The sequence below is a fragment of the Hippoglossus hippoglossus genome, chromosome 7, assembly GCF_009819705.1.
Source record: "Hippoglossus hippoglossus isolate fHipHip1 chromosome 7, fHipHip1.pri, whole genome shotgun sequence".
NCBI lineage: Eukaryota > Metazoa > Chordata > Actinopteri > Pleuronectiformes > Pleuronectidae > Hippoglossus > Hippoglossus hippoglossus.
The window spans coordinates 1,304,197-1,332,166 of record NC_047157.1 but is presented as its reverse complement, the minus strand read 5'-3'; the positions used below and the strand labels follow the sequence as shown (position 1 = coordinate 1,332,166).

The 27,970-nt window shown below is 39.0% G+C and overlaps 1 protein-coding gene across 1 annotated transcript; it reads right to left on the bottom strand.

The window, feature by feature from the left end:
- LOC117764835 (voltage-gated potassium channel subunit beta-2-like) lies at positions 1–27,970 on the bottom strand. Its single transcript, XM_034590915.1, has 15 exons — positions 27,920–27,970; positions 23,027–23,367; positions 19,586–19,629; positions 17,630–17,667; positions 14,045–14,124; positions 11,857–11,901; positions 10,752–10,796; positions 8,841–8,884; positions 8,107–8,193; positions 6,119–6,204; positions 5,701–5,821; positions 4,154–4,248; positions 2,182–2,302; positions 1,868–1,956; positions 1–310 (listed from the first exon to the last, which is right to left on the bottom strand). Exons 1-15 carry the CDS (start codon positions 27,968–27,970, stop codon positions 221–223), a joined length of 1,377 nt encoding a protein of 458 aa, XP_034446806.1. The 3' UTR covers positions 1–220.

Here is a 27,970-nt window from a genome sequence, read left to right as displayed (position 1 = left end):
TTGAAGTATTGCATATGGTAGTAATTGGCACTATAAAGTGGTTATAAGTGCAAACACGAGCAAGAAAGTAAAGTGCATCAACTTGGTGAAATGGATAATGTTTTTTTTATGCCTTGTTGTGTCTTTTGCAAACAGATTTCCGATTATTCACAGTTTGTCAAATTCTGCTAATCGGTGTTGCTGCTTTTTCAAAAGCAGAGACAGTTCATCACTGGTGCTTCTAGGATCTGAAGTCCTTTTTACTGTACGGCTTGTTTCCCAAGATGCCATCCATCTCAGATGCAAGGGACAGTGAAAACTTTGGGAGAACCTGAGGAACGAGAGGAGAGAAACATTACCGTCAAATGTACCTTAGACAACTGGCCGTTGCTTGAGTCAGCCTATTGGAGGCACATCTTGACTTCAGAGTGTCACAGAGATCTCTAGTGGATTTGTCTGTGGTCATTCCTGAAAGCTGTCATCTGTGGTGTAGCCCACAACCAGACCAAAAGATGTTTAGACAATCAATCTGCTGATCATTTGCTTCAGTGCTAACTCTGTGAGTTAGGGTTAGGTCATATTATATTGGGAGGTAACCACTGGAAAAAGACGAAGAAGACTACAAACTAAGCATCTATTAATTTGTGCATTCATGATACAATCCTTTGTATTGTCATGTTGTATTTACACAGTACAAAAGGACACACTCTAAACTTTTAAACTTTGGCACATTTTACTGTATATTGATAACTAATGATCAAGTGGCTCCACACAGTGTACAACATGTGTCGGTTTGATAAACCTTCTAAACTACACAAGTGCATAATCATTTTCAAACTGACTTTCCAGCTGTTTGACAGGGATTTCATTAAAACAAAATAGACAATAATGATTCCAACACTATGCCACATGGTGTGTGCATGTAAAATAAGGACCGTAATTGATGTTTATTCTGTTTCTTTTTAGTGGACCTTTAATGAGCATAATTTTCCACAAGCCCAAGAAATTTGCAGGTTATTAAAATGGATGGAGTGACAACGGAGGCAAGTCCTGTGGTGAGTCTACGGGCCACAGTTAATTCACACAACTCTGGAATAATAGCAGGACAGACTGTGACTGAGTGCTGGGGAATTTGATAGATTGGTTATGGAATGATCAAGTCATGATAATATAATTATATAATAATATCTACCCTGCTGCACTGCAGAATTTAATGAAAGTTGTAGATTATACACCTGAACATGAGCATTGTTTTATGTTTCAGCTTCAAACAGCAAACATTGCGGTGCATGCTGATTTGTCATGGATTATGGACAGAAAGCCCTCAGACTCATCTAATTTTTCACAAGGATTTTACAAATATTGTGATATTTTTACACTTCCTCATCAAAGCTATAGTATCACAGTACAAGAGGACTTCTTCTTGACTAACAATGCTCATATTTATGCTGTCATACTGTTCTCACTGTGGCCCATCAAACATTTGTGGGGAAAACTAAGGTTGCTGACAGGCAGACTATTTAACTTCTCATGGCAAACCTTGATATATGCAATAAATTTAGATAAATGATTTGAAAACTTAACTAAACATAGAATAAACACATTTTATTGTTGATGTCTTTTAAATATGAAAAGTTACTTGTGGGTCCATATGTCTTTGTTTTTACAATGTTTGTCTGTAAAATGTCAGAATGAAAACAAAAACAGATGTGAACTAAAACTAAAAGTCAACAATGGATCACATACTGTATTTTCATCTTAACAGTGGGTGTTAGTTGAATATCTGAAGTGTTCTACCCTCAGACCCTGGTAATATTTAATACTGCAGTTATGGAACTGTTAACAAACTGGTTGTATATGCTTTTTTTTAGCCTGTATACTTTCCGACCTGTATTGCTCTGATATTCTCCATCAGTTGGTCAGTTGTGGAAGCTCCCAGCAAGACTGAGTTCACCCCTTCATTCCTCAGGCACCAGGCTGTGGGAATTTTGAACACAGGTAGAAAAGGTGAAAGTAGTCCATCGCAGAACATGTGAAAGACAGTGTTCTGGAGAATGGATAGAATTTTGCAGTGACAACTAATCTTAATAAAGCCATTATGACAGTAACAGAAATGTAAGGTATTCCAGTTGAAAACAATACCAACTGTGCAGTAGGGTATGATGAACGCAAAACAAGATCAACATTTAACAGTTTTTTTACCAATAGCCAGCTGGGGCAGAGTGCAGCCGAGTCGCTCAGCAACTGCCTGTAACTCTTTTAGTTTCACCTGCTGACGATGTCCCTCCTCACTCAGGATCTTGTCCTTCAGCCATTGATAACCCTGTTGCAGATAGCACAGCAGAGATCAGGCTTAAAAGCACAACAGGGAATTTGGTACAGGGCTCAAACAAGACTGCCACAAGATTTTCTTTTCTTTGTAGACTGTCTTTGTCACAAAAGAACTAGGAAAGCTGTGACTACTCAACAACTACTTTTGGAGACTCTGGAGACACATTGCCTTTATTTGCATGGTATAAAAGTTTGAAACTAGAAATTGGTTTAAACCAACTTGCTGTTTTGAATGACCCTTTAGTGTACTCATATTATGGTATCATATTTTTCTATAGAACAGTATACCATCAAATATAAACTAGAGGAGATTTTCCCTTGAGATTTCTGTGTTACGTTCCACCCGCAGATTTAAAGACCACTTTTCTCCTATAGTTCTGTCCAAGCTGACTTCACTGGTGTCTTCATCCAAACAATCAACTTGTCTATTAGGTTCTATTCCAACTACACTTTTTAAAGTTGTATCTTTATTTAACAGTTCTATATAAAATCAGATTAATATATCTTTACTAAGTAAGGGTTGCCTCAGATAATGTACTTTCTCATCCTGCTGGATATTAGTGCAGCATTTGATTCTGTCACAGAGACTGGAACAAGGAATTAAAGGAACAGCACTAGGCCGGTTTTAAATCGGATTTATCTGATATATTACAATTAGTTAATGTTAACAATGACTCCTCCATGCACACAAAAGTTAGTCATGGAGTTCCACAAGGTTCTGTACTGGGATAGATACTTTCCCCTTTATTTAGAGTGGTCATCAGGACTAGAAAAGTGTTAAAAATAAAAATAAAAATACAGACCATTTGGTTCCCAGAGTCTGTTAGAGTAGAATGGGAGCTGAATTCCAGCTCCCATTCCATAGTAGAGCCTTCAGCTCCCACTCTGGGTTCAGGAGACAGACACTATCTCTACATTTAAGGTTAAACTTAAAATGTTCCTTTTTCATTAGGAACGTTTATTGTTAGTGCTGGTCAGGTGAGTCCTGAACCATCCCTTAGTTATGCTGCTATAGGCGTAGACTGCTGGGGGAACTCCCATCATGCACTAAGCACCTCTCTCTCTCCCTCTCTCTGTCTCTCTAACTCTGGCCCCCCATGTATTTTGATCACATTACTACATGTCACTAACTTGGTGTTTTCTCTCCTGCGCAGTTATTATCTATAAGTATCATTATTACTATTTAAATTACAACAACTAGTATGACAGAGCCAGTTGGCTGGTTCAACACTTAAGATATAACACTCCTGACCTTAAATGTTTCAGTAGAGATCTTCAGACATTCCATAAAGGAGTATGATATTCTCCTGTATATTACACACTTAATGTGTTGTACCTTGTTTCTCTTCTTCAGGAGACACAAATTATAATCAGAAAATGTATTTTATCATTTCACTTACCAACCAATCTTTGTGAAATGGCCTAAGAAGTATTCAGATGGTACTTTCTGTAAGTACACACTTAAAATGAGTAAAGTAGTATCTTCCTAAACCCTAATTAGTTCAATACAAAATTGCTCCAGTGAAAACACAGTATGTGGACTATCCAGAGTAACAAGGAGATTTTGTGGACTGTGAGGTGGAAAACATTTTCACACCTAAACAAATAACACAACAGGCCCTTTATTATTATTATTATTATTATTATTATCATTATTATTATTATTATTATTATTATTATTATTATTATTATTATTATTATTATTACTACTACTGGGATGTTTGCCTTGATGTGTATTTGAGTATGTTCAACACAGGAAGAGAATGAAGCTGAGGTTCACTCAGGTGAAACAGTGACAGGATAAATGCCACATTATGACAGAGGCAGTGAAAAAGTGTGTTACCTTAAACGAGGCACGTGAACAAGGGGGGATCCCATGGTTATACTTCCCTGAGATGATCCCACAAGCAAGTGGAGACCATGTCATAGCGCCGATGCCTGCACATACACAAAACTTGTAATAGTAAACTTTATTTATAAAAAACACAAAGTGCTTCACTATAAGAAAGATAACAAATCAATACAATACACAGTTAAACATTAGAAATAAACATACAGCTTGGATGAAACCAGGAAATTCCTTCTGGTAGAAGGGCATTTTCAGAGGTGATTTAAAAGATGATACTGACTCAGACCAAAATTCCTCAGGCAATGTAGTTCCAAAACTCCAGGGCCCTGACTGCAAAGACTCTGCCCCCTTTAGTTTCTAACTTGGTCTCTGGAACAGTGAGAAGGCCTGGGATAAAAAAGGTGTGAAATACTAATAATCAGGAACCAAGTCATGAAGATCCTTGAAGGTGATTAACAAACGTACAGAGATCACATCTCTGTACTTTCCCCTCGTAAAAAGTCTGCAGAATGTGAGAAGCCGATGTAACAACACAGCAGGAGATCCTCGGCGGGATTTATTGTAAGCGAGAGGGTGTGTTTGTGAGGTTTCTAACACACGACAGAAGCAAAAAGAAAAAAGAAAAACTAAAAGAAAACAAATATCTCTGCTTATGAAAAGTGGACCCATGTAGAAGACACAGACGAAGATGCCAAGTCAGTTTTTACTGACGCCGGTATCGAAGAGCTGTACACAAAAAAACATCCTCCTAGCTGCTTAAAGTCCGGACCCAATCCTCCGGACATCCACCAGAGGTCATGTCTGAAAACAGCTTAAGTTACAGTTATAAGTCGAGCACCAAGCAGAACAGGTTTTTATGGTAAAGGCACAAAAATAGACTATTGCAGTAATCGCAGATAAAAGCATGACAAACGTTCTGCATCTCTACAATTTAGAATGGGTCTTATTTTTTTTACAATATTTTGAGGTGATAATAATAGGACACGCTTTGTGACATGTTGCTCAAAACTCAAATGGCTACTGAGGAGGACACAAAAAGTCCCTGCAAAAGGCTTTATGTAATGTGACAGACAAACCAGTATGTGGCAGTATTTGTCTGGGGATGTGCTGAGGCCCGTTAACAGTTTTATTAGATTAGACATGTTGGAGGAAATTAACAGATATCCAGCTTCTTAAATCAGAGAGGCAATCTTATAAAGAACATCCAACATGGAATGGCAGCCCATCAATTCAATTTGCCCACACTCCTGGTCTCTTATTTTTTAGCATTGAATTTTTTCAGTTTTTATGCATTTTTTCATGTAATTTTATTAGCTTTTCTTTTAAATGTCATTTTAACATCTATATTCTATGTAAAGCACCTTGAGCTGGATTTCGTGTATGAAAGGTGCAATAAAAACAATGTATGTTTATTATTATTATTGATAATAATAATAATAATAATAATAAATATTTTGAGCTTCACATACTGATGAGGAGTGAGTTGTTCATTATTGTAACTATAACAATACATTTCCTCACAGACCATGGCAGCTGCTTACCTATCTTGTGGTAGAGTTCAGGAAGTTGAATTTCAACCTTCTCCCTCTGGAACATGTGATACTCTGCCTGTTCGCAAATGGGTGGGATCTGATTGAATTGTCTTGCCACAGAGTACGCCTCCTACAGCAAGCACAGGGAACAATGACTCCATACAGTTCCTCTACGTTCAAAAAATGTTAACCTCATCGAAAATGGACCAATGAAAAACCCACCCAAACCCAAGGTTCACCAACACCAGTCTCTAAAAGATCAAAGGGTAATATGAAATTTAAAACGCGGTGGACCCGAACATAAGCACTGGCATCACTACACACTTTGCACATTGTACCAATTCAGATAGTGAATCTCGAAGAAAACATGGACATCTGATGCTGATATAATCTTGTACAACATGTTGTGATATAGGTCTGAACTCACCATGATCTCCATAGACGTCCATCTTGATGTACCCCAGTACATGGCCATCCCGTGGTTAATCACATGGGTCATTGCCCTCACCGTCTCTACCAAAACAGCCCAAATTGTTTGAGTCAGCTGAGTCATTTAATTGGTGACATTATCAGTGAGTTTGAAATAAATGGGGGGTTAGGGTTGGGAGTATTGAGAAGACTATGAATATTAAATGGTTAATAATTGTATCTATTTATAGTCTATATTTATATAGCACAGTCTTGATGACCACTCTAAGTGCTTTACAGTACAGTTTATTGCCATTCACCCATTCACTCACACATTTATATAGTGCATCTATGTGCAGCAATGTTTTTCTATGAGGGGCAATACGGGGTTCATCAATTAAATCAAATTTGATTAAACAGAGTCAGAGTAATTAGCTCTGAAGAGGATTTTGGTTTGGTTTTCAGCTAGATGCCAAGTCTGTGGAATATTTATTTAATACAAACAGATCAGATAAACCAAAACTCAATAGAAGATAATCATTTTTTCCCCTGACACTCTCATGTTCTGCCATTTGCCTGAATAGACACGGAGAAATTTCTTGGATTTGAAATAATGGATCTAAAAGTGTGTATTTTTGGTGTTATTTCTTTGGTTGAAAGACAAAATGCTAAGTTATACTGTATACCACCTGCTAGGCAGACTTTCATGTGACTATGATGGGACACCAGTATATGTGTATTTAATTTGATTATGTGTACTTTGGTTTCCTGATATATCTTGTTTTGTTGTCTCAAAAACAAAAGAACGTGAACAAAATACAGATTATGTGAAACCATTTTGTAATTAAACTTGATTTGCTGTTTTATTTCACTTCACCACCAAGGTGCGCCTGCTAGAAGAGGGAAAATTGACAAATACCAAATTTAATGGTAAAAAACATTATTGTTCCATTCAGATTTGAGCTAATGTTGCAGCCAGATTTACATAACATCAGCTATTGACACATACATGTGGGTTTTTGTCAAAGTGTTCTTGGGCAAATTGCCCCCAATGCAATTTGGTGCATAGATGCACTGTATGAATGTGTATGTGAATGGGTGAATAGCAAAACTGTTCTTTAATGGCTTTGAGTGGTCATTATGACTTCAAAAGCACTATTTAAATACAGACCATTTACTTTAACCGGATGGGACATTTTATGTACTAAATTTGGCAGTTCAGGCGAACGTTAAGGAACACTTAGGCCTGGTGCACACTAGACGACTCTTAACTGAATTTAAAAACATGGGAAACCACAGACATTATGAAAGATTTAATCAATTTTTAATCTTACAGAACGCAAACACTAGACGATTTGGCCAGAACACAAGACCACACACTTGTCGTTTGTAGGGAACAATTTCACAGTGGCAATTACAGAGACTTGAGATCTCATGGAAACTTGTGTGATCACACGTGACTTCAGAAGAAAAACAAACATGGAGGAGGATTGACGTTGTCAGCTTGCAGCTTGCTTGTTATTCTATTTTACAATGTAAAACAAAAAAAAACTACGGATGAAATCGTCGCTGAGAAGGCAGAATTGGCATATGGATTTCGCAGAGGTGAGTTGGAAATGTATTTTTGTTTTTAGACACAGCTAGCCGATTATCGTAAAAATCCAACATGTTGGATATTTACGATTTGAGATCGGGGAAACTCTGATTATCATGTAAACCTCTCACACTTAAGGATTATTTGGCCAGATTATCTGCACCGACTGGCTTCTGATCGAGAACACCCTTGAGATTGTCAGAAGGGGCGAATCCAGTCAAAGATCAGCCCCATTATCCTCTATTGTGCACCAGCCCTACAGAACCATCCACAGTAATCCACAGTTTCATCATAGGCTAAACCAGTATTTCAAAAGAATGTAAAAGAGGCGAGATAAACTTGGGTTAATAAATCTCAGTCATTTCAGCACCATAGAAAGCAAAGACACAAGACTGGAAGAGAAAATCACCCACCTTCTATAGGTGTGTTAGGATCTGGTCGATTGGCAAAGATCACATCTATGTACTCCAATTGAAGTCTCTCTAGCGATGCTCTTAGACCTGTTTCATGAAGATATGTATGTACAATATATAAACATTCTGATGTTATGTAGTCTTTTGGGTTACATGCAGCTAAAAACAACTAGATCTTGCTTGTTTGTTGTAATGACAAAATGAAGGTGTGATGATTCTGGGTTTTAGTTCTTGTTGGTTTTTGTGTTCTCTCTCTCTCTCTCTCTCTCTCTCCTTTCTGTTCTTTCTCCTGCAGGGCATGTGTGTGGCAGGGGGCGTGGCTGGCTTCTCCTGCAGCAGACAAGGCACACCTGCTTCCACTCAGCTCATCAACCAGTCCATAAAGCCTGGTCTTCACACTGTTCCTTGTGAATTTTCTGTGGTTTTCTGTTTTCTTGAAGAAGCTCACCAGTGTTTGTTCTCAGTGTACTCAGGTAATCCTGTGTGCCTTGCTGTTTGCCTACATTGTGTCTACAGTGCAGAGTTTTTCTTCCATGTGCTCAGCACGCGTGCCGTCCCTGGGATTCTAGCAGCCAGCCTGCTCTCTGCCTCCACTGCCTGCTCTTTGTTGCTTTTTGTTGAGCAATAAACTCTTTATTTATCTACTCACCTGTATCAGTCTCTGCTTTGGGGTCCAAACAAAATCAAGACTTAACAGAAGGTTTAACATTTATTCACAATGGTGAAAATCTTACCTTCAATAATGTGTTTTCTGGACAAACCTCTCTCCATTTCTGCTCTGAAAAAAAAAATTGAGATTGAGTGAACTTCATTATGTGCAGAAATAAAAAAGGTCCTTAATCTGAAAGCTCTGTGTCGAGCTCCTCATATGTTACAGAGTGGTTTGGTTCTTACCAGGACATAAAAGCTGAAATTCAAAATTTCAGACTAATTTTCATGTTTTGATCTTGAATCACACCAACAAAGGAATTTGAGTTACTGTTGCAATTACTTTGAGGGGACTATAGTTACAAGTTACAGAAAGTAAAATCCTATCCTCACTCAAGTGTTGTGCCATAATGCATCAAACGTGATACCATGAAATGGTGTGCCTTTCGGCATTCAATAAATTTGGTTATCAAAATAAAAATATTAAATATTAATATTTTATTATTAATATTAAATAATAACTTTAATTGATTAAAGTTACCTCGGGGCACCACCCTTCAAAGGAAGGGAAAAGATAGCCAATTTATTGATTAAGTCTCATAAAGGTTCTATCTACAAATTTGGAACTCTGATTAACAATTAAATTAATAACTATAACCAAAATTACCATATAGATAGTTAGCTAAGTTGAAGGATATGGAGTTCTTGACAGTGTAGAGGTTGGCAAAATTCACTTATGCAACATTAATGAAAAGACATTTTTGAAAGAAAAACATTTATTATGAATATAATAAAGTATAAAAACACAAATTACTAACGGTCTAATTGCTAAACAAAGATAGGTATGTGTGTGTGTCTGTGTGAGTCAGCGTGCTTTCAAAATGGCGGCTGGCCAATTGAATATAACACCCTCCCCCCCTATTGGAATGTTTACGACCTGTAGAGATAATGAGGTGAAGAGTTATGCGTGTGTCTGTGTGTGTGCCAAATTAGAGAAGGTTGCTAGATGTATGCAAGGAAAGACTGAAGATCATAACTAGCATTAGCCTAGTATAATTATTAAGCCCAGTTGTGTTACCCGTCCGTGGAAAGGGGAAAAAGGAAGTTGCTGTGCAGTTCGAAGTTCTGTGAAGTCTTCTGGCTGGTTGTGGCTCTTGCCTTGGTGATTCTGTTGAGCTGTGTAGCTCAGTTGCTGGTTGAAGTTTTCCTGCAGGACATCGCATCGCTGCTAGGACGTTGGTAGAGCTTGGAGTGCGAAGAGGTTTCCTTGGTGAGATGAGCTGGAAGCTGCACCTTGGTGCTCCTCTCGAAGAGTTGGATGGGAAGAGAAGATGTGAGCTGGAGAAGAGGCTCCACAGCCTTCCCTCCTGTAGAAGGATTGTAGGAAGAGGGCAGAAGAGGGGGAGAACAGGCCTTATATTGGCCCGGTGACCTCACAGGTCATGGGGTCCAGAGTGACCAATGGGAGTTGAAACCTGTGTCCCTGGGGGGGTTTTCACACCTCTGTGTGAAGTTGATGCCCTCTGGGAGACTGAGTTCCTTGCTCTGGTTTTTGATGGCCCCTGGGAGACTGAGTCCGGGAGGGACATGCTGCTTCAGGCTTTGACGACACATGTAGGCTGAAGTGTGGTTTCACAAAAAAACCATGGCCCAACACAAGCAAAGAGCCATAATGGAGGTGAAGCCCTGTGAATAGGAAGTGTGGCTTCCACCATGGAAGTCCCATTAGCTGCTGTAGTGAGCCTGCTCATAGGACCTAGTGCATGGTGACCCCATGTAGCTCCTACTGTTACAGTCACCTAACCAGAGTGGCTTTATGGTTTCCCCAGATGAATGGTAAAGTAAATTAAAAAGCTCCCATACCAAGTCATTACTACTAGTTAAATTATACCTGACAGAATTTGTAAGTGTTGGAGACATGACAGGGTGCCTTTCGAGAGAGAGAGAGAGAGAGAGAGAGAGAGAGAGATAGAAGGAGAAAAAAAAATAATACATACTTTCCTCCCCAGAATATTTTGGTGGTGATGACCAAACTGGAACGCCTGTATGTGACAACATAGATATACACAGAAATCAAATTGTTGGAGTTTTCAGACTCACACCTTGAAACATCTATCAGCAACAAAAAACTTATTATATTATCAAGCACATTGCTTAATCCAGCAGAAAAAAATAAAATCTAATAGAAGATTCAACATTGCCTCATTTTATTTCTGTTGACAAATACATACCATGTATATTAAAGCGAACAACCTATATCAAAACACAAACTAGTGAAAATCTTAGCTTTAGGCAAGAACACAGTTGAATTGTTCTTTATACTTTAGGACGAGAGGCTGACTCATGGTCTCCTAACCTGATTTATAATTTTCACATACAGTCACCCTAAAACATCCCAGTTTGCCTTTTGGCAATGGTTTTTAAGTCTATACCTTATTTATATGTGGCATTAAAATGGGTCTCAAATCCAGATCGTATCTAGATCTGATTTTAACTCGATAACGTTTACACCTGGTGTTAATATATGCCTCTAGTTTCCACACTTACATCTGATCGCTCTGTCCAGTTCAAGTTACAGACCCTTCTCATCTGTGCTTAAAAATATATATAAAAAAAAACAAAAACAACAAAAAAAGACAGAAGAGGAATATAAAAAAATGTGACCATTCATGATCCATGCTTCTTGAAGTATTTAAGAATGCAGTTAATAATGATAGGAGGACAGTGATGAGGATCTTTACAGATGAAGACTGAGACACAAACTTGTGCTCAGACTCTGTAAGTACTGTATTTGGTCCACTACACCTAACCCACAACTCTTTATGACCAATCTGCAAACCAGTTTTCACTTTTCGCTTCTGCCTCTTTACTTCTTCTAGTAGATCTTTATCTAAGTGATCTCTCAGTCACTTGTTTGTCTGCTTTGCATATATATATATATATATATAAATGTGACAGTCTGACAGCACTTGACGGTGCAGATGACAAATGTAATAAATATTATTTAGGTATAAAAAGTCTCGTCAATATTATCATATTACATCACAGATCAAATAATAGATTACAAGTGTACAAAAACAAGACACAATCTGAAAAGTCTACCTCCATCCTTTCTTCTTTATGATATTTCCCAAGACAACCTCAGCCCTGGGAAAGGAGATTAGCAGAGAGAGAGAGAGAGAGAGAGAGAGAGAGAGAGAGAGAGAGAGAGAGAGAGAGAGAGAAATGAGCAGTTTAATTAAACTCAACAAAATTCTTCATCATCCAACTGATTTCACATAATACACAAAGGCCAGGCCTTGGAGGCAGAGGGGCTACATAGTTTCGTCCACAAGATGAAAGACGGTGGAGATCAAATGATCAACTGATTCCACGACAGCTTGGGTGTTTTATTGGTAAACCAGACAGAGAAGCAAGCTGGTATGTCCATGGGTCCATATTGTCCATGCACCTTGATAGCAGGGGGCTTATTTCCTTTACATATAACATATGTAGCTGAGTAAGGAGATAGTCTCATAGATAAATCTCTTTGCAAGCACAGGATAAGTCCAGAGATTCTGACCAGATTTGGCATAATTTTAGAAATGGAAGTGTTGCATGAATCTACAACCCTTCACTGTTTGAATGATTTCCTGTCTTGAACAGCATTGATCAGCTGATTATGGGCGTTTCTAAATGGCCAATCAGATTCTGCCACAGTCTCTTCCAGCCAATAATGCGACTGCTGTCAAACTTTAAACACCTTCTCGTCTCTTCCGCAGTCAGCCGTCATTCAGCGACGCACATAAGGCAATCTTTTTCTCACCTTTCTTATTTTCACATTGTTATTCATCTCGATGTCGGACTCTCACAATGATTATCCCTAAGAGGTTCGGACCCAGATTCCAGGGGAGATCGCTTCAATCCTTCTGGTGGTCAATGCAGGAGCCTTTGGCGAGCGAACATGACGAATTTCCCACAGACGAGGCTGATTTCCTCATCGATCAGCTTCCACATCGCGGCATTGTGCCAGCTTCACACCGGTTCCTTCTTGGCTCCGTGAGCCAGCAGTTTATTTAGCTCGCATGGTCTTCGGACCCCATTCAGTCTTTGCGACGTATGTGTTGCACATGGTATTTTACTTTCGGAGGACCCTAAGGACCTTAATTTATTTTCGTCAAACTGACTTAATTTCTGTTGCGGTTGTTGTACCATTTTATAATTTCTGTTAGCATTTTTATATTATTTGGAGATTGGTCCTTGCTGACCTTTTACTTTTTTCTACATTTGGCCCCCCATCCAACATGCATTTTATTTTACTTTCGGTCTTAAGGACCTTAATTTATGTTCGTCAAACTGACTTAATTTCTGTTGCTTGTACCATTTTTATAATTTCTGCTAGCATTTTATATTATTTGGTCTTGGACCTTAATTTTCATTCGGTCGAATGACCTTTTATTTTAGTTTGGTCTTTGCTGACCTTTTGTTGTGTTCTACATTTTAGAACATATATCACTCATGCACCTATTCTGTTTGCAAACACCTTTATATGGTTCTCTGCTCACCTCAATTTCTTCAATTATGATCTCTACTTCATTTGGTTTCCCAAACCTTTATCCCGTATGTCTTCTTTATCCCTTGGCCTGCAGCTGCTTTCTAACAAGAGCCATATCACTACAATACATTTATCTGATAAATACGTATATTCGATAAAGGTTCTAATCATCGTCTATTCTTACTAAGGTATTATTCATTCTGTCACAACCTAGAATACTACATTTACAAGGTAAGAAAGATCATTAATCAATTTCACTTCTCCGTCAAAGTCATCCACCATCTTTACTTTCTTCCCCTTTTCTCTTTTTTGGGGGGGAATTCATGTACTACATGCTCCACCACCTCTTAATCCTGATGACATCACATAGCCAAAGACTATAGCATTCACATCACTTCTTGTGGGCATATCAATAAATGTTAAAACGTTGAATCAAAGTCTTTCCTGATTGAAGTATCTTTATAACTGTTGTTTCTTGTTGAGGGTTAAGGACAGAATATGTCACACCTTGTTAAGTCCTATGAGACTAATTGTAATTTTTGAATATGAGCTATACAAATAAAATTTGATTGATTGATACTGAAGCTGAACTGAGGATGTGCAATAATTATTATTCTTTAGCATTTTTAGCTGTTTGTATAAAGCATCATGTGCTCTACTACCATCATCTTGAGTGGAGTGGGGTTCATGCATTAAAACTAAGACAGATAATGTAGCCTAAAGAAAAGTTATTAGGTTAAATGGAGTCATACTTACTTTCCAGCATTGTACACTTCAGCTGTGTCAAACAGATTGATTCCATTCTCATATGCCAAAGTCATCAGTTCCTCTGCCACCTTCAACAGAAAATATGACATGATAAAGAAGAGCAATCAAACTATTGTATTTTCTCTCCCTCTGACACCCACTTTCTCAGATTGTAAAGTTTTTAAGTCCCCAGATGCTTATTCCTTATTTTTGGTTATGCTTCCATTTTGCTCATATTCACAAGGTCAATCTTTTTTTGAGTGAAACTTCTGTTTGAACTGCCATGAAATAAGCTACAGAATTTTCAATGATTAATGAATAAAATGTCTTTTAGATGTCTGAATTGATGACCATATCTCTTTGTCCTAATTGATTCATATGTGTGGTATAGGTCATTGATGAATTAACTTGAACTGAGCTGCTTCAGTACATATTCACAGATCTATGCACGCATTTGCAGATTTGTCAATAGATGTACAAATCTCAATACATTTGCAAATCTTATACAGATTTACAGATTAACAAATCTGATCATGCACAACTCCTAATAACTCCCAATAAACATATTGCTACAATATTGGCCCCATACACTTATATTTCATATTTATCTTAAGTTTGTATAATCACACATATATGGTTTTCCACATCTGTAAATCTACACAATGTGCATATTTAGAATCTGATATTTTGCATTGGCCCACAAAAATTTGCAGAGGAATGAGTTTTGCTTGTACAAAAAGGGACATTACCCTGCCCTGCCTGCTCCCTCAGTCTCTCTACATCCACACGCACAGGCAACAGCAAAGGTCGGGGGTGATTAGGAATACAATTATATACATGCTCAAAATTCAGCTGATTGTTAGTGGAGGCACAGCTGAAACAAAGAACTCAAATAGGTTTTCTGTGCATCCTCCAGCACTGTATGGATCCAGAGTTTCTCAGCTAAAGCACAGTAAACATAAATTGGAAAAGAGGACACTGATCAATTCAAATCCCATAATAGTGAAAACAATCCAATATTTTGACAGCGTTTTCCTCAAAGTCTAAATGGACAAGGTCCAGTGTGTAAGGTTTAGGTGAAAGGGATCTATTAGCAGAAATTGAAAATAAAATAATCTGAGTGAGGTTTTCACTAGTGTGTAATTATCTCAATCATACGATTTATTGTTTTCTTTACCCTAGAATAGGTCCTTTGTATTTAAATACTTAAATACTATATTTAGCGGGTCCTCTCTACAGAGGCTGCCATGTTTTTTGCAAATAATTCTACTCTACTCACAAAGGCTTCCTCCACTGTGCGTCCACCCATATAGCATACAGATATGAGCCACTTCAGGCAACAATGCAGCACTTCTGGTCTACTTGTGGCCCAAACTAAATAGATGTGAGCCTAAAGTTGCCCACTTACAAAATAGCAAATATGGTCCAAATATCCCAAAACAAATGTGGGTTCCTTTTGGCAAACCAGCAGCAATCTAGGAAAGGTATAATGACATGTGGTACTGCTATGGCTTACTTGTGTCCCAGATCTGGCAAACAGGAGCTGACCACCAAAGTGCCATCCTTCCATGCGGCATGTGGGCCGAATGTGGGATGTAGGCCAAATCAGGGCCTAAACTATATTGCTATATGTACTGGTCCACCATCACTGAGGCTGTTACAGTATCTGTACTATGTCTAAGCGGAGACATAAGCGAGGGGCTCACAGTAATAATTTACAGGTGCCTCCTACAAGGAACTTAATTTTATTACATCATGCAACTAGAACCTCTGTATGGACAGGACTGCTCATCTGATGGGACGGTAAAATTAAGAGACAGTCGCTAGTTATGTCTTTGGAAACATAGACATAAACTGGCTGCTGCCGGCAATACTGGCAGCAGCTATGACATCCTTCATTGTTATCTATAACAACAAGTACAGCTCAGTGTGATTTGTTTTGTGATTTGATTAATAATTAATTTGATATCTGATCATTTTTTAAAATTAATTTGACTCCTTTTTCTTTTTTCTTTCCTTTTCTTTTAAATGTAATTGTACCATGTTCTTATGTCTTCTCTTCTTATTTTGAATAACATTTGAACTGTTTTTATTTTCATCTATATTGTATGTAAAGCACTTTGAGCTGCATTTCTTGTATGAAAGGTGCTATACAAATAAAATTTATAATAAGCATCATTATTTTTATTTTTATTTTTTATTTTTTGCATAAACTGAAAAACTGTAGAATGAGTAGAGTTAAGGTTAGAAGGATGATAACATACCAAAAGTCTTTGGCCTGGTTTTTGTAGGAATTTAAGCAATGCTTTAAGCTAAATGCTAATGTCAGCAAGCTAACAGACTCACAGTCACAGTATCACCAAGCTACACTAAATAGCAGATTTATTTCTCACAAAATCCATCCTTTGTTTTTGTGGGAATGTAGTTATATAATTAATATTGCTTGTTATTGTATGTACAGCTTATAGTGATCACGTATGTCCCAGGCCAAATTAAGCACTATAAGTGGTTGATTACTATAACTGAATTGCATAGCTTCCATATGATAGTCCCAGAACTTGAGGTAACGGTGTCGCACACACACGCACACACACACACACACACACACACACACACACACACACACACACACACACACACACACACACACACACACACACAGTAAATTACAGTAATTATTAAATGACAGAGCCCCTAAAAACTGTAAAAAATAACTTTTTTAAGGTCCAAACATGTATGAAAAGACCCTTAAATGATCAATTTAACAGCATTTCTACAGGAACGATTTTGTCCCAAGCATTTGATCCATATAAACGGGTGATCACTATATCTGTAATCACTATAAGCGGTTTCCACTGTATTTAACTGTCTAAATACAGTGTCACTACTGTCACTACCGACTTTCTCAAGCAAAAATGTCTTGGACTCAGATTTGAGTGATGATTGAATGATTACTTATGATGTGAGAAAATCAAATAAAAACAAAAGAATCCTTGGCCTCTCGACTTGGAATGACTTGTTCTCCTTTCCAAGCCCCCATAATAAAACACTACAGCTCTTTTCAGATGGGAGAATTGGCTACGGACTCTTCCTACAGTTTGCCTTTCACAAATGCACAACGCAGCGGGAGGTTCTCTGCACAGGCACATTCACAACAGCATCATATCCTCCGCATTATTCAGGCAAGAGGTGGAGCGCTGTGGAGATCACGGGATTTTCTTTACAACACACAGCTCTTATCATTACAAGCTCTCTTGAAACATTTGTCAGTGTCCACTACGTGTATGGCATCGCCTTTTCACCTGGAGATATTTGTTTTTTAGTTTTTTTCATTTTTGCGCCTGCCACGTGTTAGAAATCAGGCAAGTTTCAAATTTCCCTTCAGAATCAAACACAAGTGGATAAATCTCATATCTGCCTTTTCCTATTCATTGCAACTCTGCCTCCTAACAATCAAAACACTTCCCTCCTCAGTAACGACACACACACATGGAATCCATGCACTCTACATGGTGAAACTGTTACATTTGTTACACCCTGTCAAACATAAACCATGATTATAAAATACTGTAGAGGTTAGGTGTATTCCCCTACCTCATTTGTTATCTGTCCTCCAAAGGTAACCCACGTGCCTGCACAAAATGAAATGATGACATTGTGTTTGTGTGTCTGGAGGACAGAAAATGTCAAATAAAATATTCGGCACAAAATGATATTGGATTGAATTACAACAAATCTGAGAATTGTCAGTTTGTAAATCAACATTTGAGAATGTGCACAGTAGAGATGCGCGGATCAGCTCTGACATTATCTTAATCTGCATGTGACTCATTCACCCATCTCCCACCCAAAGGAATTATTTTCTATAACTAAGAGAATCTCAACAGTACGAATGGTAAATGGGGAAGACTGGGATCGAACTGCCTACCTGCTGGTTGGTTGACGACCGCTCTACGCCTTGATAATGCCCCTTGGCTGCGCTGAATAAGCACTTGCACTCATCCAATTGGCCTATTTCACCCACCCATACGCTTTTAATCTGAAATGTTCATTTTTATGACCCTATCCACCCGACCCGACAGTCTGCAGTGAGACACACCAGGGCTTATAAGAGCAGTGGGACAGACCAGTACATCTGAGAGCAGTGGGACAGACCAGTACATATGAGAGCAGTGAGACAGACCAGAACATATGAGAGCAGTGAGACAGACCAGGGTGCACGAGAGCAGTGAGACAGACCAGGGTGCACGAGAGCAGTGAGACAGACCAGGGTGTACGTGAGCAGTGAGACAGACCAGGGTGCACAAGAGCAGTGAGACAGACCAGGGTGCACGAGAGCAGTGAGACAGACCAGGGTGCACGAGAGCAGTGAGACCAACCAGGGTGTACGAGAGCAGTGAGACAGACCAGGGTGTACGTGAGCAGTGAGACAGACCAGGGTGCACGAGAGCAGTGAGACAGACCAGTGCTAATGAGAGCAGTGAGACAGACCAGGGTGTACGTGAGCAGTGAGACAGACCAGGGTGCACGAGAGCAGTGAGACAGACCAGGGTGTACGTGAGCAGTGAGACAGACCAGGGTGCACGAGAGCAGTGAGACAGACCAGGGTGTACGTGAGCAGTGAGACAGACCAGGGTGCACGAGAGCAGTGAGACAGACCAGGGTGCACGAGAGCAGTGAGACCAACCAGGGTGTACGAGAGCAGTGAGACAGACCAGGGTGTACGTGAGCAGTGAGACAGACCAGGGTGCACGAGAGCAGTGAGACCGACCAGGGTGCACGAGAGCAGTGAGACAGACCAGTGCTAATGAGAGCAGTGAGACAGACCAGGGTGTACGTGAGCAGTGAGACAGACCAGGGTGCACGAGAGCAGTGAGACAGACCAGGGTGTACGTGAGCAGTGAGACAGACCAGGGTGCACGAGAGCAGTGAGACAGACCAGGGTGTACGTGAGCAGTGAGACAGACCAGGGTGCACGAGAGCAGTGAGACAGACCAGGGTGCACGAGAGCAGTGAGACAGACCAGTGCTAATGAGAGCAGTGAGACAAACCAGTGCTAATGAGAGCAGTGAGACAAACCAGTGCTAATGAGAGCAGTGAGACAAACCAGTGCTAATGAGAGCAGTGAGACAAACCAGTGCTAATGAGAGCAGTGAGACAAACCAGTGCTAATGAGAGCAGTGAGACAAACCAGTGCTAATGAGAGCAGTGAGACAGACCAGGGTGTACGAGAGTAGCAGGTCAAAACAAATTCCCAGGATAGATATGTTGATTACTTAGAGAGAATGATTTTTATTTTCAGTTCTACTTGTGTATTTGGGTTTGTCAGCAGAAAAGTGTCCCATCTTAGGAAAGACCTTCTACTTGGAAAGTGTCTTTTTGTGTTGCCATGGTCTTAAGATATCTCAAAACAGCTGTGCAAAATCGAGAAAAGTAGAACACCCATAGTGTACACATAATAGCTCAAAAGTGATGACTTGCAGACTGAAGAGCATTAGAAATTAGACTCGTGACCTTGTCGATGCACTTGAATGTATATGCCACACTCACCTAATCCAAGACAGGACACCCTCAACCCAGATTTGCCCAGATTTCTGCAGACAAAAAAAGTCACAGACCAGTGAGCCCTGCAACAGCTAATTGAAGATTATATATCACATTATCAATATATTCTACTATAAATATCAGTCATGGGCATTGGCAGCCATATTACAATTTCTGCTGTTGGTTTTCACAGTAAATGGCTCTATTGCTTTGCCCACTGTCTCCTACTAAGCAGCTCAGCCAAGTGTAGTTAGATTAAATGAAAGAATCCGCCTCCTCCATACTCTTTGCAATACTCCTTGTTCACAGGGAATGTTACAGTTTTACATAGAGATTTACAAATTAGAGTAACGATGGCTGTTTAATTCCAGAGTGTCTCAGGAAACAGCCCAGTGCAGGGGGGCTGCTTGGCGGGGACCAGGTCTCATTGAATAGGTCCCCTGCAGATACAAAAAAACTGCATAGGTTTTTTGTAAGATCCAGATATGTCCCCCCTTATTCCTCCACACATATGGAATTGTGCATCTATTTGCAGCACTTTCTCTATCACACATCACACATCCATACACAGCCGCCAGGGGTAATTTGGGGTTCAGTATCTTGCCCAAGGAAACTTCTGCACAAGGAAGGGGGAAGACAGGGATCAAACCTTGTGGTTAGAGGCCACCACTCTACCTCATGAGCCACAGCCGCCCGTATGTACTGAGCATTTACACTGTTAACACAAAAGATTACACCATAACTCCACAGTACTTATGCTGTTCATTGGGGGCTGTTATCTAAAGTTTTACTTTCTAACAATTACAAGTGTTAAAGCTGTTCAGTTGTTAAGATGTGATGATATTGTTGATTATCAAGTAGTTTGAGACTGCTGAAATGTGACATGGACTTAAGAAGAAAAAAGAAAAAGAAACTAATACGTTTGTGACATAGACAGATAAACATTGTGTTTCACAGCAGAATAAACAGAGAAAATTATCTTTCACCTGAGTCTAAATGTTTATCTGTTGAATTTATGTCACAAACATAAATGGTTGCAACACTTTCTGTATGGGTTTCGAAATAAAAGCACTCCAGCTTTTCTGTTAACCGAATCCATTCTTCTGTTTTAAAAAAGGGGGATTTATTGTTAAATATTTGCAGCAGCAGAAGATGCATGACTTCGTACTGTATAGTATTTATTTGAGTACACAGGACTACTTTTATACAAGGAAATAGTTATATTAATGGCTATATTCAAGGCAAAGTCTATATGTAAAAACATTGTGCTGCAGTAGCAGCTCCTCTGCAGAACATATTGTTGAAGTGAAGCTAAATATTGTGTTTTGAACAGATGCTGTAAATATGAATTGATATTAATGTGAATATTGTGCATTGAATAGATAAAGTTGCATAACTGCCTTTCTTTGTGTATATTTATACTTATACATTGAACCTTTAACAGAAATTACAAAAATAATAAATATGACCCTCATAAGTTTTAAAGTTTTTTTTAGAAGATATTGGAGTTGTAGATCCCGGCTTACGCTCAGAATTGAAAAGTGATCTTGGGCTCGAAAAGGTTGGTGACCACTGCTCTAGAGTAATTATTTAGAATGTTTTTGAATCCTGAATATGTGGCTGGGCTCTGCTGCATTTTATTAGACATGGTCTGCCTAATGCTTAAAAAAATTGGTTTGCAGCGGATATACTGCTTTCCCTTTATGCTGTTGTTTACACAGGGAGCATGTCTTCTGCAGGGCTACTATGTGAGGTTCAGGTATAACTACTGTATTTCCTTGAATAAAAGTTATGCCTCTATGCTTAAAGGGATAGTTGAAAAATGAAAATTCACTCATTATCTACTTACCACTATGCCAATGGAGGGGTGGTGTTTGAGTCAGCATTCATATTCGACTTGGAACGAGGTAATTTACACCATGTTTTAAGCCCAAAAGTCCACTGGAAGTGGCTAAGCACACAGACGTAGCAACCAGTTGGTGCGTTCGCGGCCCGTCAATGCACCTCGTCGGAAGATATCAGCAGACATTTAGGCTAAAAACATGGTGTAAATGTGAGATCCCATAGAGATTTTTTAATAAGGTGAATTGTTAAAATATAATCTTTACTATTATTTGTTGTGCTTTGCCAAAAATGAGGAAGACAGTGAGTACAGAGATGTGACATAGGACTCAGTAAACTGGGGCCAGTGGAACTGCTTCCAGATCCACACTAAAGAAAACTAAAGAACTGTTGGAGGTCTTTTGGAGTGCAGGGGGCGCTACTGAAGACCTTCTATGGCTCTGTGGTGGCATCAGCCATTTTCTTTGGAGTGGTCTGCTTGGGCAGCAGCATCTTAACTGCTGACAGGAAGAGACTGGATAGACTCATTAGGAGGTCTAGCTTGGCCCGGGAATGCCCCCATGACCCAGTGGAGGTGGTAGGATAGAAAAGAATGATAAGCGATCATCTCCGATGGAGAACCAGCTCCAATTCCTGCAGGACACCATTACAGCACTGTGAAGCTCCTTCAGTGACACACTGGTTCACCCAGTGTCTGAGGAGAGGTATCACAGGTCGTTCCTTCCTGCTGCCCTTAGCCTAACCAGCTCTGCTCCCAGTAACCACACACACCTTATCTATCTCACTCAGGCATTCAACTGAATAAATTCAACCCTAACCCATGTGTGCAATACTATTTTACTTGTTTATATTTTGTTTACATTGTACATGTTTCTATAATTATCTCTATGTTTATTTATCTACTCTATGTATTTTTTACTTATTATAACTTTTACTGAGTTTGTATTTCACTATTCCCTTTTTGCTGCTTTCCCATAGTGGGACTAATATATTTATCTTATAATAATAATAACGATAAACTTATTTATAATGGATTTCTGGGACAGTCCTGCAAATAATGACTAAGAATAATCTAAATGGCTGGAGATAAAAGCATGAATAACAGTTTGTGCATCACTGAATGAGAGAAATTATCTAATTTTGGCAATACTCCTGATTTGACCAATAGCTGATTTAATGATATTGCTGAAATGTTTTTAGAAGTTCAGGTCCGAATCAAAGACTACACCCAGATTTCTGGCCTCATGGTTGAACTGAAGACCCATCTTATCTTATCTCATAACTGTTGTAGGGGCCTAAAGCTGATGCGCTTTGGGGCTGATGTTGCCGTATATATGGAAAGAGAGAAAACTCTCTGTTAATGTTGAACACATTTTTTTGGACTGCCTGTAGGCCAATCATGGAGGCCCCTTGTCTGGTAGCACCTACCTCACTGTATGGAGCAGCTTTTCATCAGATATGTTAACCTACTGTAAAAGTTTAGCTGCAGATTGAATGTTTCGGACCACATTAGCAATAGTGATAATGATATCATCACTAAGCTGCGGTTTCCATATGAGCGTGTGAGCGTGTGTGTGTGTGCTTGTGCGCGTTTGTGTGGTTTACCTGTAAATCATGCCCGTAGAATAAGACATGCTGTCCCTGAGTGACACATGGTTCATCCTGAGGAAATCTTCCAGGTTTTTGAGCTGAGCAGCTGCACGAACCTCTTTTAGCCGCTGGAACTCAGCTAAGTGGTGACTGCGCTGCTGCCTTTCCTCCTGCTCCAGTGCTTGCTCTGACAAGAAACAGCTCAGGCCACTGTGCACGCTATCACTCATGGATGATAGAGACAGTATCTTGCCTCCAGACACGCCACTTCCACTGCTGATGCTACTGCTTCGACAAATCCCACTGCTGTCTCGACTCCCAGGATGCCCCCCTCCACTGCCCCCAGGCTTGGGCATCTACAAGGTTATGAGAAAACAAAATCTAGTGTCACAACCCGACAGTAATGTGACAGAGCAATTGACTATATTGTAAACACGCTGCTCTCAGTCCAATCATCCAGACAGTATTTACACTTTTCTCAACCCATCAAACTGTCATTTGCATCATGGCTTGTAACATAACCATAGCTGTCTGTTGCTTTCTGCTCTGTCTGTGCAATCTGAATTATTGAACTACAAACACTAAGTAATTTATAGGTGACTGATGAATGTGTGTGCGGATGATAAGATGAACATGCACACATTCACATGATAATGACTTAATAATCACATAATCCGAGGGATGATTGATTCAATTCAATAAAATTGTATCTGTTTAGCGCCACATCCCAATCTACATTATCTCAAGGCACTTTACATAGACAGTCAAGACCTTATAATCTTTTTCTAGAGAAACCCAACAGTTCCCACAATGAGCAAGCACTTTGGTGACTGAGGAGAGATAAAACTCCCTTCATTGATAAATTCATGTTTTAAGGTAAAATGGACTATCTCAGAAATCTGGACTTTTTCAAATTTTCTACTTTTACACACTAAGTACTCAGTCACACATACGCAAATGTTTGAGTGGTGAACCTGCGCCTCCCATTCACTTCCAATCTGTGAGAGCGAGAAGGCAAATAAAATCTTTGCTTCTTGTGTGGCAGCGTGTCTTTGCTTAGAGTTCAACCTGGATGAACTTTTACCCACGATATTCGCTTCACATTCATCTATGTGACCGGGCCCTTGGTGTATACACACCAAATGTTAACCTATATTTTCATGTCAACCCAGGTGTCCGTCAAGTCTGGCCGCCTGTGACATTCTTCTTCATCATACAGAACCTGATTTCTTTAGTCAGGCCGGTGTGGTGGGGACTCAACTCATCTTGAGTTCCAGTGAAGCCTCTTTAATACTGCAAAAATACCCACTAACCCCACCCAACTCCAATCGACAGTAATGGAGACATGACTCATTGGAGGACGCACTATTTAAGTTTTCTTATGGAGGAAAACAAACTTTTTCAGATTAAAAGTAAATCTATAAAAAATAGAACACTTGACATTACATCACATGCAGCAGATAGCAAGTGCTGCTCATTGTAAGAACTGTTTGGTTTATATGTAAAGGGCCTTGAGGTAATGTTTCAGGAATCACAAAATCTGAGGTTACATCAAGAATATCCAAAGTGCAGCCACAATGACATCTGTGCTCACACCCTTTTAACATACTGGTAAACTGGTTATCACCACACTTTTGCAATCAACTTTCACCACTGACTATATACAATGCCTTGGTTACAATGTTACAGAATGAGTGTCACAACCTCAGATAAAAACCATGAATATCCACAGTGCAGCCAAAGGAAGAAGAGCATTACGTGTGTGTAATCGAGGCATTAGCATGCAGCCTGGGATCGAGTTGGGAGAAAGTCACTGTATGGTTATTGACTTTTAAGTACTCTTTATTATCTATATATTTATTATTAAAAAATAAACAAAAGCCTCCGCAATACCTAAGGGGGCTTGACTGGGGCTGCATAGATTTGTGACATGGCTTTAGCCCACCCTAGCCCCAGTGTAGCACCGTTCTTGGTCACAGCCTACATAATAATTGGCTGTAACCATTTTTATCAATATTTGAGAGATATCCACAAACCTTTTTATGTAGCCATAAAGGTCACTTGGGGTCCTCTGGTAGATGCAACATATTGTTAACTGTTATTACCTCTCCACTTCAAAATAAAAGTCCATAGTTTACAGTTGTACCAACCTGACTTTTGTTTATAATCTTAAAACTTTAAAACTAATGGGATTTGATATAGTCATTATCATTATCTGAAAAACATAAAATAATGCCACAGGATTTCATTGTGAACTTATTATCCTCAAAGTCACATTTTTGCTCGTATGGTTGCACCACCTGACATTTTGAGGGTTTGAGAAGCCAAAACATTTAAATAATATTATTATTTGAATCAACTGGCACTGGGAAAGAGATAAATGTGGGTTTGAATAAGCTAGATAACAAAATCTCAGGATCTGTAAAATGGCCCTTTCACCTCTCACAATTAATGTGTTACAAATAACACTGACCTGGTAAGGAACTATTCCTCTCAAACCTAGAGTATCTGATGTGTTGCCATGGTACCCGAAATTAGGTTTTTATCAATATTTATCTTTTTACATTTGGTTCTGTGCAACTTTAACAAATTTTACATTCCATAGTTTCATGGATTTGTTATTTCATTTTGTGTGTTTTGGGACTTTCTGTGTACTTGCACACACATCTGAGAGATTGTAAGTTTTTGTCAGCCATTTTTAAACGTTCTTAAACTATTTTGATTATACTTTTAGTGACTGGATATTTATATTATAATTTATTTTAAATCCTTTAATTACAGGTTGGGCGGGTGGGATTTCTCCCAGTGCTACGGATGGTCAGTCTGACTGGGACAGATAGGTCAATGTGTTTGTGAGTGAGTGAGTGAGTGAGTGAGTCCAGAATGTGTCCATATTTAAGTGCCTGTCTGAAAGCATCTTAACAGATCTTACATATATTCATCATTGTTAAACTCTGGTGGGAAAAACATAATATATATATGTAGTGTACACATCGAGGGTATTTATCACTCCTCGCTGACTGTATAGCAATGCTTTTTTTTAAATTAATTTTGGTCATTAGCCCTTAAATATATATTGCCACATAAGTTCTCAACTCATAGTTTGAATAGCATAACTACATAACCAGTATTTAAACCGCCATTCATACTCATTCATATTAATTGTTTCTTGAAGTAGGTTGTACATGTCTCTGTATAATTTCATTACGGTTTACTAGAAATCCATTATGCGGTAGGGATCAGTTCTGTCTTTCCTGTGTATCCCTACTTTCCTTTACAACGCACAGCCTCACCTCCATTGAATCATGATATCAACACCCATTCAGATTCCGCATAACCTTCAACCCAAATATAAAGAATAATGTTTATACAGTGCTAAAGGTCTGAACTAATCAAACAGAGATAGAATTAGACTTCTGTAGTTGGTTGTTAAAATTAAAAGAATTAGTTTTGGATTAGAAATCAAACTATACTCTAAAACAGTAAGTACAGTAGGAATAAAAAAAATATCTTTAGCTACACCTGCTTAGTAAGCCGTAATATAATTGAGGTCTATATGGTCTGAGCTAATCACTACGACTACATGGTTTTGTTTAGTCTCATATTACAATCTGAAGAAACCAGTGCGTGAAAACTGAAGTGATTAACCTTAACTTGCACATCAGACCCAGATTACTTTGTATTCTACCCACCACCTCAGCTGCACTGGGCTGTGTAATACTCTCGTCCTCCTCTCTGACTGCTAGCTGCAAAAAAAAAAGATCTATCTATTTTTAATCATTTAGATGCTAATTCAAGGGATTTATCTTGTCTGCCCCTATCCCTACAACTCCTTATATAATGAATCAGCCACAGTGAGTGTTGTTATGATGTTTAAAATATCATATTTTTCACATGAGTGGAAAGATATTATTGATTATTATGATAGAACCCTGAAAATCATTGTTATTAAAACCAATCACTCAATAAGTAAAATAAATAAACTTGTGATTTTCCCCACTTGCCCAGGGATATACTGTACACCAGTATTTGTGGCAGCAAAGAGGGTTTGACCCTTTTGTTGGGTGTGGTTACAGTGTCCCACTGAATCAAAGCCACCAAATATGTCAGTTCCCTAGAGAGAGTCATCAATAGTATTACAGCAGTAAAGAGACCACCCTCTGCAATTAGAGTGTGAATGTGAATGATGGGGTTACAGCTGGGTTCAATTCAATTTTATTTATTTTATTTGTCTAGCGCAAATCATAACATACATTATCTCAAGGCAATTTACATAGAGCTGGGTTATAAAACAGATCTGCAAACTAGAGGTTGCTCTGCAATTATCAGTTGAAAAAACAGTTGTGTAACATTTAGTCTGTCTTTACATAGACTCTCAAACACCCTGAGGTCTGACTGACACCCAGGTTCCTGTTGCTATGAAGATGAGGATAAGGTGCTTTGATAAAGTGAAAGAACTATTGCCTTAATATTTGGTGTGCTGGTTTCACAGATGAAGCCAGTGATACCTATGTGTTATGATTCACTAAGTACAAGTCAAGAACATTAAATGTTACTAACTACAGCTGTATGCTAACATTTATGATGTATTGACACATCCACATCAAGAGTACAATGTCTGCTCTCGTCATCTAACCTAATTAAATACCTACACCAGAAAATCCCAAGGCAGTCAATAATTTAAGAGCCTCTTTCTGCATCCTGATTATAATGGAACACTAAGACCAAACACAAGAACAGTGGTGTCTCAATAAAGAAAAAAACAACAAGAAAAAGATATTAGCGAATCAGATTTCAAATAATCTTGGGTCACCACGACCCTCTATAGAACTCCAGCTATGGGAAGCATATCCATGAAACATCAACCTTTCTGTCCCACTATCAATGAATCAATCAGTAGCTACTTACCCTGGTGCTTGGTGTGCGGCCGATGTAGGGGTTCTGGACTACACTGCTCAT

Coding starts and splice junctions, on each gene's coding strand:
- LOC117764835 (XM_034590915.1), bottom strand. CDS start 27,970: ATGAGCAGTGTAGTCCAGAACCCCTACATCGGCCGCACACCAAGCACC. Junction 17,668..19,585: donor GGTGTCCTGTCTTGGATTAG/GTGAGTGTGGCA, acceptor CATTTTGTGCAG/GCACGTGGGTTACCTTTGGA. Junction 6,205..8,106: donor TCCTAACACACCTATAGAAG/GTGGGTGATTTT, acceptor CTGTTTTGGTAG/AGACGGTGAGGGCAATGACC.